This window comes from Micropterus dolomieu, linkage group LG02 (genome assembly GCF_021292245.1).
Source record: "Micropterus dolomieu isolate WLL.071019.BEF.003 ecotype Adirondacks linkage group LG02, ASM2129224v1, whole genome shotgun sequence".
Classification (NCBI taxonomy): Eukaryota; Metazoa; Chordata; class Actinopteri; order Centrarchiformes; family Centrarchidae; genus Micropterus; species Micropterus dolomieu.
Genome location: NC_060151.1, coordinates 12,437,450 through 12,450,207, shown reverse-complemented (window position 1 = coordinate 12,450,207; position 12,758 = coordinate 12,437,450). Strand labels below are relative to the sequence as shown.

Below are 12,758 nucleotides of genomic sequence, written 5' to 3'. Positions count from 1 at the left end.
TATGCTGTTCCCTCCTGTCAAGGCCAGCCCCCTGGTTAAGTAACGTGATTAATAAACCATGAGTCGACTGAGGGCAAGGCTGAGTTTTCATTCTGGCACCTCAAAGCTGAATCTGTATCTGCTATCTGAGGACCCCACGGAGGCCAAGAAGCACACATATCATTCTGCATATGAGAGCGCGGGGGGGCCTGAGGGAATGGTGCAAACCCCAGAAACATTCTGCCACACCCTGGTGTCACGTATTTTGCACACATTCATGAAGACTTAGCACAATTGCAGCAGTGAACAAAGCTCAGAGGAGGAGGAGGAGAAGAAGGAATTACATATGCATAACGCACCCACTCACACACATGCAAATGCACAAACTGAAGACAGGCAGTTAATGAAGATGAACACTTGATCTCCTACGTAGACCATGTCTATACGTTAGTCTGTGCTAAGAATGGAGATGAAAGTGTGTGAGTTGGTGGCAGGCTGTTGGTTTTAGCTCTGGTGTCAGGTGTTACAGACTCCCGCACAGATTTGATCTGCTGTTCAGTGTCCTTAAGAGCTTCCTGTCAAAACGCAGATCCTCGTAATCCAGACCGTCGACAGCAGTTGGCATGAACCTAGTAAAGTCAATGTATGCCCTCGAATTCAGATCCAGTGCAGGACCTTTCTGATTTGCTCCACTTTCACCCGCTGACAGGTGAAAATCACAATGCCAAGCTACCAAAAATTATGATGCACTATTGACATCCACACACAGATATTTGAAAGAGGTCAAGCCATTTAAAATAATAAAACTAAACCCATGGAAATAAATAGGTTTTATGTCACAACAGCAATATACAGTTACAGTAGAACACTTTATTCATCTGCCTAGTCATGTGTGGCTAATAGGCCTTTTTTTGACATGGCACATCACAAAGAGAACATTTCCTCACAGTATTTTTGGGGCATTTTCCCATTTATTTGGCTATCAGACAGCGTAGCGATGACATGCAACAACGCCCCTCAGACTGGTCTCGAACTTGAGCCCTTGCGATTATATGGTCAGCCTCTGAGACTCCAAAGCTGCTAGAATATGCCCACATTTCTGAAGTTTTAGTAGTAATGCTGTATATGTACAGAGGTTAGTTTAACATAATGGTAGTACACTGTAGATCTCTTCAAAATATATATATTAATACAATATCATAAACAATGGCTATCCATTATGTACAAGAATACTTGTTTTGTAAAGACACCATATATTATTACTCATAATTATTTAAAAATTGAATTAAAATACTAAAATTAGACATGAAATAAGATAATTTTCATGCTTTGCATTCACTGCAATGAAGTGACCGTTATGGTATAACTTGGTACTGCAGTTTAGTTGGCTCAAATTTGTATTTACGATAAGATGTGGTTAGTCAGTTAATCTATCTGTTAGTAAATGCTAATCAAAAATTCATGCTTTAAGTCATTTTTAAAGCATTAAAAACAAAACATTAACTGGTACCAGCTTCTCAAATGTGAGACTTTGGTGCTTTCCTATATTTCATATCATGCTAATTGAATGTGTCTGGGTTTGTACTGTTGGTTGGACAAATCAGTTTAAAGAAGTCAACCTGGGCTTTTTGACAGCCTAAATTATTCATTTAATCCAAAAAAGTAATCAACAGTTAACCCAACAAAAATAATTGGTAGTTGCAGTCCTATCGGACTCACGTTAACATATTATTCCAACATGCAGGCTAAGTTGTTACATTATGTTCTGAGCTAAAAGCTTCCTGGATAGTAAGTGTCACTTAAAGTTCATGCCAGTTATTAATATACTATATCCTCCTCTGCTGCACTCAGCCATGCTATAATCAGAATCCACAGTCTGATAAACATAGTGTATGGAGACCTTGAATGAGTTCAAGCTGCATTATTCAATTAAAGCTTAGATAATGGAAAATGAAACTGATATCTCCTGAATACACAGTGAAAGACCTTCTCACAGTGAGAGAGATCACAGCCAGATGGCACTACGTTTCCATGCGGCTTCTGCCTGAAGTCTGTCCTCTAGTGGTTTAAACAGAAACTTTCACACAGCAGAGGGGGCTGATGAAGGTACTCATAAACCTTATCACTAAAGAAGTAACATTACTGCTCTGCTCACTTGAAAGACCTCTCTTCCTATTCTGTCACTGCTGCCACCAGTGGAAGGATACAGACCTGAATGTCTTTTCCTTTGGGAACACCATACACATCCTCTCTCTGTGTCTTGGCAGGAAAACAACCAGGAGAAGGAAAGAGAAGCTTTCCACTTAACAAAAACAATTTATTTGCCCTGTCAAAGGCAAAACAAGTGAATTTACAGTGTGGAATCTCCCTTGTAAAGCGCTATAAAAATACAAAAAGTACATTTGCTTAGGGCTGTTTAAGGTCTTTCAGTGCACAAGACTCCAGCTGCATTAACGAGCCAGATAAATAAGGGAATAAATATTCTTATTGGATTATTAACAGTCCGGCATTAGGTCATGTTTTCATTCCCCATGGTCAGCAGTGGTGCTGTCAACACTGTTGCCTGTGTGGTCATCCTGGACATCATGGTCACCATGGTCTTCCTGAACAATGTGATGATCTGTCTCATGATTCAGCTGTGCATACTCCACTGATCCCTGCTGAGAAGGGACAAATTAAATATGAGATGTTGTGTGAAGAAAAAGATCATTGTATGACACTTGTGCCTGTAGAGTAGTGTTGGGTAACACTGTTACCCTAAGTCTTTTATTTCCTAATAATTTCTAGAAAGTTTAGTAGACAAACCGATGTAGCCTAACTAGTACAAATTATATAGAATACAAAAGTCTGCAGTCGTGATAGCAGCTCAGACATACTTACTGAGGCAGAGTGGTGCTTTGAGCTAAATACTGACATCGGCATGCTAACATGCTTTGTCAGGAAAATGTGTACCAAGTTCACCATCTTAGTTTAGCATGTTAGTATGCTAATGTAACACCAGCTATGTTGTGTATGTAATTAGTATGTGATGTAGCCAGCTAGGTTGTGTAGTGAGTAAACCTCACTCCCCATTGCCTTAAGACATGCACTAGCGACGAACGCGAGGGCCAATGGGTTTTAGCCTCCTCGTTAGGTCATCTGCTTCAAGTACCCAAGGACGGCCCATGTAGAACAACTCAGAGCCAGTTATACTAACATCTGCTAATTAGTAATAAACACAAAGTACAGCTGAGGCCGATGGGTATAGTGACAAACAAAAGTAGTGAACAGATTTTAATTTTGACCTGATGATGAAATGAAAAGTTAAGGGAACATCAAAAGTTTTTAAAATGAATCCCGGGGGGGGAAGACACAAATTTGTGCTCCAAATTTCAATCGAATACCCATCTAGTAGTTGTCAAGACAGAGAAAACCACAAATGTGAACCTCACAGTGGCGCTAGAGGAAAAGTCAGGGGATTACCAAAGTCACCAGAATTCATCCTCTGGGCACCATAATTGTCATGCCATCCCGCCGCTAGCATGATTAAATAATTTTAGTTAGTTAGTTGAGTTTAAATGCAGTTGATTTTCACAGGGATATTCTTGAAACCCAAGCACAAATGTATAATCATTTATCTATTATAGAAAACTTTATTCCTCATACATGTTTAACTGCATGTTCAGTTGACCTGCTGTGTAGTGGCTAATAGACTCTAGGTCAATTTACTGAACACAATTAGTGCTTTTAGTTAGCTGTCTACAAACATTAAAGAGTGTGACTCCACAGGGTTTCCGTTTATTGTGTGTCTGTCCGTGAGAGGTCTCTCTGAGCAAAGACACAAGGCATTCATAAGTATGTGTGTGTGCCTTTTTGTAGCATGTGAGTGCACTGTATGAATGCGGTGTGGTGTGTGTTTCTACTTACGCCATCAGCCTGCTCTGGGACACCTGCAAAAACAAAGCAAAAGGACAAGCTCAGGAAACAAAAGGAGTCTGAGGATTAAAGGAGGGCTTGTATAGTCTTCAGCACTCCCATGAACAGATCCCAGATCCCAGGAAACTACTTATCACATCGCACAAATTCACACTAATATAATATCACATTGCACACATTCACACTAATATGTACAGTCTTCATCTACAAGCAAGTCTATTCTTAGAGAACACAGAGCAAAAAACATGCCTGGAGTTGCGTTTACCTTTACTTGCTTTACTGCTGCATCATTGTTGGCTGACATTTAAACTGCTGGAAGTTATTAGGAGCTAATGACTGAACAATAGACAAGAGTTTCCATTATGAGTATGAAACAATGGAGTGTGTTGCTAACTTAGTCATAACGGATATACACACTGTTTGGCTCTGATTGTTAGAGCAGGAAGTTCTCCTTGACGAAAGCAGGAAGTGGACACCTGGCGACTGGGCCTTCTGTTTTAATGGGACATTATTTCACTAACAATGCAGATGTTTACAGTTGGAGCTGATCCTGTTTCCTGACCCCTTTTGTTGTTTTTTTTAACGTCAGCAACTAGCCTGATTTCTCCCACCGTGTAACGTAAGTGGGAGTTGAATGACGAGGAGGATGTAAGTCGTACCTTGCTTGGAGTTCCGCACTTCGCTGTACACCGTGTCTGTGCCCTTTTTCACCGGAGCTGTCACAACAAGTGCATAATTCTTTTAGACTGTGTTTTAAAGATCAAAATGACAATGGTGATATGATTGAACACTAAAAATGTTACAATTCAGAAACAGTCTCACCTCTGTTAGGATCTGGCTGTCTGGTCTGCACCTCAGTGTATTGAGGCTCTGGCTTTTCTGGAGAGATCACACTATTCTGGTCATCAGACTCTGCAGTACATTAGAGCATTAACAAAGTTAAACTTTATTGCATTTCATATTATTTGAAATCAATCACAGCATAGCAGTCAAATTAAATTAAAGGATATGGCTGGTGGTATTTTGTATTTTTCTTTCTTGTAAAAAAACAAAAGCAACAATGAACTGAGCTCAAAAACTTGTATTGTCTGCTAGGCTGATATATATCCTCTGTGCCACTTGACTTCACTGATAAAACTGTTAAAAACAAAGAGTCACACTGTTGCACTGGAAGGCATGTTTCTTCATTATAACAAACACGGGCACTTTGACTTAATGTCACACACACGATCCGGCTGCTTTAAAATACTCCAAATGTGCACCAAATGTGTATTAATCCGCAGTGTAAAATAGCCCCTAACAAATACACCATTTGTTCTTGTTTGTGTAATGTTTGGTAAAAACTACAATAACCAGCTGCTATAGGAAATTACTTAGCCTTTTTAAGAAATGGAAACAATGTACTTGGGAATCCTTTTTTTAGATCTGTGACTGCATTAGCAACAAATGGGCTCAAGGCTGAGGATCACAGAAAGGTTGGGAAGTCAGAGAGTATTGAGAGGAAGACTAGCAAATTGTTGGTTTTGGTCTTTCCACAGGATTTGTTGACAATAAGAAACATGCAGAATAGCACTAGCCTCATCCTTTAATAAACATATGAATAACGTTTCATAAATTTCTACACACTACTCACCAGAGCCTGATACATGTTCACTCCAAATACTCTTTCCCATCATGCCTGGAGTGACTACACAGAGAGGACAAATAAAGCCTCAGTTGCTGAATCAATACAATCTCATTTTAATTAGTATTTGTATCAGTATTATAGACTTTACCATTGGCGGCCTCATTAAACTCTGCCTGGGTGAGGCTCAACCTCTCTGTTTTGGTGCTGGCTGACTTCCTAAGACGAGGTGGACACAAAACACAATCAGCATTTTACAACAGGAAACTGTTTGGGCTTCACCATTCTACATACTTTTGTAATTTGCCTTTAAATTTTTGATAAGCACTTGAGAAATGTTACTTACACTGACAGATCGGCAGTTCTTTTCCTCTTGAATCGAAGGAGACGTCTTTTAAAGGTGACAACAAGGATCAATGCCAGTATGAGCAGGATGCAAATGATTGCGAGAAGACCTTTCTTCCAACCAGCCATCTTCACTGTAGAGTAGAATAAAATATATAAAGGGGTTTGAATTACATTTTAATTGAATTATAAAACACACCGATCAAAATGTTCCTATAGAATCTCAAACCTTTCTGCCTGATTTAGTGTACCGTTCACCTCTGGGTATATACTTATTTCATTTTATGATCATGTGAGAGCTCTGTTAAGGTCAGTCCTTTGTTAAAGTTTATTCCACACCTGCAGATAGCTGGCTGGATGCCAAAGATGTGAATGGATTCAAACACTGGCACCACTTTTAAATTTAAGTATTTATTCTTTTATATTATATTATAAATTTCTTGTAAAAATGTAAAAAATTGCCTCATGGTGTATACTTAAAACTCATTATGGCTCAATTATATTTTAGTCGGTCTGTAATTATTCTAATAAATGCTGAGTCACAAAACAATCTGTGTACCCTCATGGGGTGCCACAACAAGATTCTTATTTTTCCAACAGCAAATGTCTTTATGTCATTCATTTCTAAAAAAAATAACTTTGGGTCAGACTGAGTAACCTGATCATTTTAGACTTTCCTCACTTTTCAAAACATCCTAACTCTCTAAAACTCTAACTGGTCCTCACAAAGATAGACATACAAGAACGCACGCACATGACCATCATCAAGGGGACAAAACGCACCTCCAATCATGACAGTGGGACTTTGTTGGGTTTCGTTGGCTGGGTTGGTGCTCACACAGTAGTATCCCCCTTGGTCCTTTTGTCTGACACTGATGATCCTGTAGGCTCCTTCCAGTGTATTGGGGGTCTTGGACTCGAGAGGGCCCTCTCCCTCAGTGTGGTACCAGGTGAAGCTGATGGGGAGAGTGCCTCTCTGAACAGAGCAGACGAGAGTGACGCCCTGCCCCTCAGAGATGTCATTCGAGCTGGGCTGCAAGGTCAACACTGGTATTGACACAGGCTCTGCATGGAGTAAAATATATGTTAGACCATGTTAACATCTGTATGTTTGAATGCGTTGTCATAATTCCTGCATCAAACACACCTATGATTTTTGTTGAACGCAGCATCTGGTCCCCTGTTGCTACCATGGGAGCCCTCTGTTGACTGTTTGTCACGTGGCAAATAAAGTTGTTTAAGTCTGCAATCTTGTAGATGGCTGAAGAGTTAAAGATGGCGTGTTCCCCCGGCTTGCTCACCACCCTTTGCTGAATCTTCTTGTCAGGCCCGTGTAGGTTGTAGGTGATGGGCAGAGTGCCATTGTCACTGTAACACAGCAACTGGAAGTGCTTTCCCAACACCAGCGTACCCCCCACCACACTCAGCTTGGGTTTTGAAACAGGAACTGGGGAAAAGGTGATTTGGTTTGTCTGGTTAGAACAAGACACAGATAAACACGACAAAGACCCTGCAGCCACGCTAGTGGCTCTGTGTGGCTAAATGCTAATATCAGCATGCTAACATGCTCACACTGACAACATGTTGATGTTTAGCTGATATAATCTTTACCATGTTCACCATCTTAGTTTAACATGTTAGCAAGCGAACACAAGTTAATTATCAATAAACACAAATTAGGGTTAAAGGCTGAGGAAAAGTCAGGGAAGGTCATTAGGATTATCCTACTTATCTGGGAATCATGCATTTCTGTACAAACGTTTGTGTTTTATGTTTGAGTCTGGATTTAAATTGGCAGATCCATATTACAATGCCTCTAGCATGAATAAAAATAGTAAATCATATTCAGAATCTTTACATTGATGATATAATTCTTCCATTGCTTAAAGGAAGTCTTGCTGTCTGCCTAAAAACAATTAATTATTATATATATATAATTAATTCATTGTCATTTGATTTGATGACCCACCTTTTGCTTTTACAACAATGGTTTGGCTTTCTTTTACAAAACTGCCTGCAACAGAAGCAGTCTCAACTTTACAGGTGTAGTTGCCATTATTATGAGAGTCTGCCACAGCGACGTATGTCTCTTCGCTGGTAAGTTTGATGTTATCTTTGTAGATGGAAAAATGCATGGTGTCATTGTTGATCCTCTCAGGAACATAAATCTTGACAGAGCAGGTCAGTTTGAAGTGTTCACCCAGAAATATGGGTATGTGCTCAACAGTCAGGTGTGGCCTTGAAAACAGCTCTGTTGGAGTGGGACAGCAAAATCAACCATTATTATATGTGGTATATTTTTAAAATTTGAGAACACAAAAGGCTTTTAACTTAAGATAAGAAGGTAGTTAATGTCATATCAGACATTTCATAAAGAGTTTCCAGTTCTTGCCTTTGACTGTGATTGCATGATAGGTTTCTTTCTGCACAGTGCCCCACTCTGCCTTGCACACAAGCTTCCCAGAGTCGCCTTCTTTTGCAGTGAATTGATAACTGAGGCTGGCCGAGGCTTGCTTGAGGATCCTCCTGTCCCTCGTCAGGAATACATAAATGTTCTTCGGTGGATTCACTACTTTACAGACCACCTCGACTATGTCTCCCTCAAAGATGTTTGAGAATGGCAGCACATTCATGACCGGGGTAATGTGGAGTTCTGTAAAACACAACTCAGAATATTCAATCCCACCTTTCATTAAGCAATCTTTTCTTAGCAACATGACAGATCTTGATCTAATTACCTTTAACTATGACTTCAATCTCATTGCTGTGGTTGGAGTGCCTGGTCCCAGAAACCAAATTGATCTCGTAGTCACAGTACAGGAAGATGTCTCCGATGTGCCTTAGGACCAGTGTAGTCTCTGATGAGTTCCCAGTGGGCGCTGGCTGCTTTATCTTCTCAGAATCTCCAGCCCTAAATCTCTGGTAAAACCGGAAGATGAGAGATCCTTTCTCCTCCGGAGCACTGCAGGTGGCTTTGAACTCCTCATTCTGATAGGGTTTGGTCTTACTCAAATACAGAATAGGGGTCTGCAGGCCTAAGGAGAGGGGAAAACCCAACAGGACAGCAGAAAGCAAAGCCATTACTCTACATACTGATGTTGTTTGTTCAAATGCAATAGTACACAGACACACACACACACACACACACACACACACACACACACACACACACGAATGAAAACGCCTTGTTGATGTCAGAGGTCAGAGGAGAATGGGCAGACTGGTTCGCAGTACGCAGAATACCATCTCTGAACGCATAACATGTTGAACCTTAAAGCAGATGGGTCAGCAGCAGAGTACCCCACCAGGTGCCACTCCTGTCAGCTAAGACAGAAAACTGGGGCCCCTTAGTACAACTGAGCATAGTTTAAACGTGACAGCCTGCCTGACCTTGCTGCTGAGCATGTCCATCCCTTTAAGACCACAGTTTACCCATCTTCTGATGGCTACTTCCAGCAGGATGATGCACCATGTCACAAAGCTCAAATCATCTCAAACTGGTTTCTTGAACATGACAATAGTTCACTGAACTCCAATGGCCTCCACAGTCACCAGATCTCAATCCAATAGAGCACCTATGGAACGTGGTGGTACGGGTGTGTTTCCAACACGTTGTTAAAAGTATGCCACAAAGAATTAAGGCACTTATGGAGTTATGTAAACTGAGGTTCAGGAACAGGACCACACCTCCCCCTTTCCCCTCACTGATTAAACCACCTGTGTCCCATCACACACACCTGCGAATCCAATCACCATCACATACATAAAAGCGCCCAAACTCTCTCTCACTGTCTCAGTTCTTCTCTCCATATGGCCTCATCTAGCTCCCTCAGTCTCCTAGGAACCCTCTACAGAGACGAGTCCCCACAATGAGTCTCGGCCCCCGTGTTCTTGGTAGCGCTATAAGACCCTCTCTCATCTACCTTCCCTCAACCCCTTTCATCCCTTCCCTCTCGACCCCTCCTCGTAAACATGATACATAAACCACCTCTAACTTGCCGTGGTCCTTGTTAGTGAACTGAAGGCCATAAGAGGGTCCAACCCGGTACTTGCAAGGTGTAACTAATAGCGGCCAGTGAGCTTTTTCTTATACTGCAGGAAATAATGATATTTTATTAAAAAAAGATTCCGGTGACCGAAAATGCTTGTTTGTACTGTAGAAGGCAGGAACTCTAAAATGTTCTTTCATGCTGTGGAAAATGGTTGGTAGAAATTTGAATTATTCATCAATTGGAAAGAAAATACCACTGGTTTTGTCCAACTACTTTACGTTGACTTTCCTCCCTAACCATGGTAATATATGGATGGATTTAAGGTATATTATCAAAGTTTTCATATTATACCACCCTTGTTAGAGAAACGCAATAATAACAAACAAAAAAAACTCATTGAAAACAAGAAAACTCTGGATTGTCATCTCCAGCTTTACCTGTGACGTCAAGTTTTTGGCTCAAGCTGGCTTTGCTCTTGTCCTTGACTGTGACCCGACATTCATAACTTCCAGAGTCAGCTGCCCTGGCTGGGCTGAGTTCATACAGGACTGAGTCTTCTGCAGTGGTAGAGGAGTGGATGAGAACCTCGTCCCGTGTGAGCTGGAAAGTATGCGTCAGGTGAGGGGTGTTGTCGTGACTGACGCTGACCCGGCAGCGTATGTTCACCAGTGCTCCACTTTGAACTGTGCTGCTGGGTAGGATTGTAAGGCCAACGGTATCTATAATGTATACTGTAGGTCCAAATGTCACACAAACACCACAGGCACACAAACAAGAAATAATGTAATTAGAACTGCATGTTTTTATAAAACCAACCAGTAAAATAATACAACAGTCAGGCACTATTATTCTCCCCACAATAAAGGTGAAGTCTGAAGGAAGACACTCCCTGGCACCCAGTCTACTGCAGAGTAAGCAGGAGCTGCTGAAGGAAAAAGCTTCAACAAACAGTGCCTGACCCTCTCCACCCCCCTGGGAGAGCTCTGTTGATTTATCCCAGCTTCTGCTCTCCCTCAGCAACAAACAGCGCAGTGTAACCTGCCTCAGCTGCTAAGAAACAATCACTTAGTCCATATCCTCAAAGTGCTGCTGTTAGTTTGGGATCTGGGCTCTGTGCTAACTCCAGCACAGAAAAATATAGAGTGAGAAAGTTCATTCTTGACCTTGAAAGTAATAGTTTGACAAAATAATATTAACTCAAGGTTTTATTTTTACAAAGCTTTCAAAGCTCTGGAAAAAAAGGTGTAGGCCTGGAGCTAAGATTTTTTACAACACATTAATACAACATTTATTGCAATTTTAAAGGGATTGTTACTATTGTTGTTATTGCAGTATTTTGGAAGGCCAAGAGTTAGATGAGATGATAGATACCACTCTCAGCAGCCAGCTATGCTTAGCTTAGCTTAGTACAAAGAATGGAAACGGGGGGGGCTAGCCTGGAATCTGCCCCTTCATTAATCATTAACACATTATATCTCTTTTATTTAAACTGTAAGTGTAAAAACAATCATTTGCCATTTTACAGAGGGTTATGTGTCGCACTATATCTTTACTGGGAACAGTGACTTCCTGTCTCTGCTGGTTACTGGTAACCTTGCGCTCACAAAAACACTTCAGGTTAATTATTGAGCTTTAGAGATGCTGGTAACTGGATTGTGTAACCTTCAGATCTTGACACAAGCGGTTTCCCCCTTTTTCCAGTCTTCATGCTATGCTAAGCTAACCGGCTGCTGGCTGTAGTCTGACTTAGACTGAGTGGACGACATACATGAGAGTGGTTTCAATCTTTTCATATAACGTTCGGCCATCAGTGTGTTTCCCAAAATGCTGAATTATTCCTTTAAGACACTGATTGCCTCTCTAGCCACCTAGCAAAGAGCTCCAGATAAATACAGACACAAGAAAAAAAAGAGCATTTTAATTCAAATTCATGCAGTTTGAGCTTTTCAGAATTTGTGAAGTTCATTCAAACTCATGCTGATTTGAAAGATTATGCAGCTTCACCTATGACAACTAAAAATAGCTTCAATGAACCTCCCTAAAGGCTTGAAAATATCAAGGAGGCCAGGAGTGCACGATACAATGCCAGTTTCCTGCAAATAAAAATTACTGTGAGGTAAAAATAGCTTTCTTGTCTAATACAGCACGGACTGGATAACCTGAAACTGTCTCACTGCTGGAGAAACTGCAACCCTCTAGACCAATATTTAAATAAGTGTAAAATTTAAAGTGTAAGGTAGTTATACTTACATGACTGTCCACTGGCACATTGAACTGTGTTTGGAGAAAAGGGGAGAAAAAAACAAAAGTGAGAATCAGGAGAGAAGCTTCAAGTGAAGGAACATCCTTTATCCTTGAAGTAGCACAACAGTGGGTCCTTACAGAATTGTAGGAGGCTGTTGAGAAGCAGCAGCAGGTTGGGGGGTCTGGAGTCCATCCTGAGTAATGGTGGTTCACTGCTGTAAGATTAAAATACAGAGGGCTGAGGAGACAGAGGCCAGAGGAGCAGTCAGAAGGACAAGGGAGGGACACAGGAAGGGAGAGGAGGAGTGTGTGGAAGACAAACTCTTGGTGTTTCAGGCTTTGGTTTTGGTGGTGGTGAGAGGGTGTTCCTCGTCTTATCGTACATACTCCTTGTGCTGCTTGACTCGCCAGGAAATGGCTGTTACTTCCTCAGGAATCTAGCATTTACTATGCTTTTATTAGTGTGTGAGAGAAAAGAAAATTCAGCAATAATGTACAAGAGCCTTGAAGGAACCTCCTCAGTTCTCTCTCGCCGTGGGTCAAGTTAGGCCCTTTCACATGCGCTTCAACAACTTAATATGAATAACAAACATCTTAACCTATGTTATGACTACATTTGGTAATATTAGAGACTGTTGCTTTCCAGATAAACTAACACA

General features: G+C 41.0%; 1 protein-coding gene across 2 annotated transcripts; it reads right to left on the bottom strand.

Annotated features, from left to right (window-relative positions):
• Positions 1-794: 794 nt before the first annotated feature.
• Positions 795-12,376, bottom strand: pecam1a (platelet and endothelial cell adhesion molecule 1a). Of its 2 annotated transcripts, none has more exons than XM_046039425.1 (15): positions 12,238-12,376; positions 12,106-12,129; positions 10,293-10,586; positions 8,602-8,898; positions 8,256-8,516; positions 7,833-8,114; positions 7,011-7,310; positions 6,647-6,928; positions 5,865-5,997; positions 5,670-5,737; positions 5,528-5,581; positions 4,717-4,806; positions 4,554-4,610; positions 3,886-3,908; positions 795-2,639 (listed from the first exon to the last, which is right to left on the bottom strand). In XM_046039425.1, exons 1-15 carry the CDS (start codon positions 12,290-12,292, stop codon positions 2,502-2,504), a joined length of 2,358 nt encoding a protein of 785 aa, XP_045895381.1. In that variant the 5' UTR covers positions 12,293-12,376; the 3' UTR covers positions 795-2,501. The 2 variants fall into 2 exon arrangements, with proteins under 2 accessions (XP_045895381.1, XP_045895386.1); XM_046039430.1 differs by having other exon boundaries at positions 795-2,636.
• Positions 12,377-12,758: the final 382 nt, after the last annotated feature.

Excerpts from the sequence above, each read along its gene's own strand:
- pecam1a (XM_046039425.1), bottom strand. The coding sequence starts at position 12,292 with ATGGACTCCAGACCCCCCAACCTGCTGCTGCTTCTCAACAGCCTCCTA. Across the intron at positions 8,899-10,292 it reads CCAAAAACTTGACGTCACAG|GCCTGCAGACCCCTATTCTG; the intron begins GTAAAGCTGGAG and ends CCCTCTCCTTAG. Across the intron at positions 8,115-8,255 it reads TCATGCAATCACAGTCAAAG|AGCTGTTTTCAAGGCCACAC; the intron begins GCAAGAACTGGA and ends CCACTCCAACAG.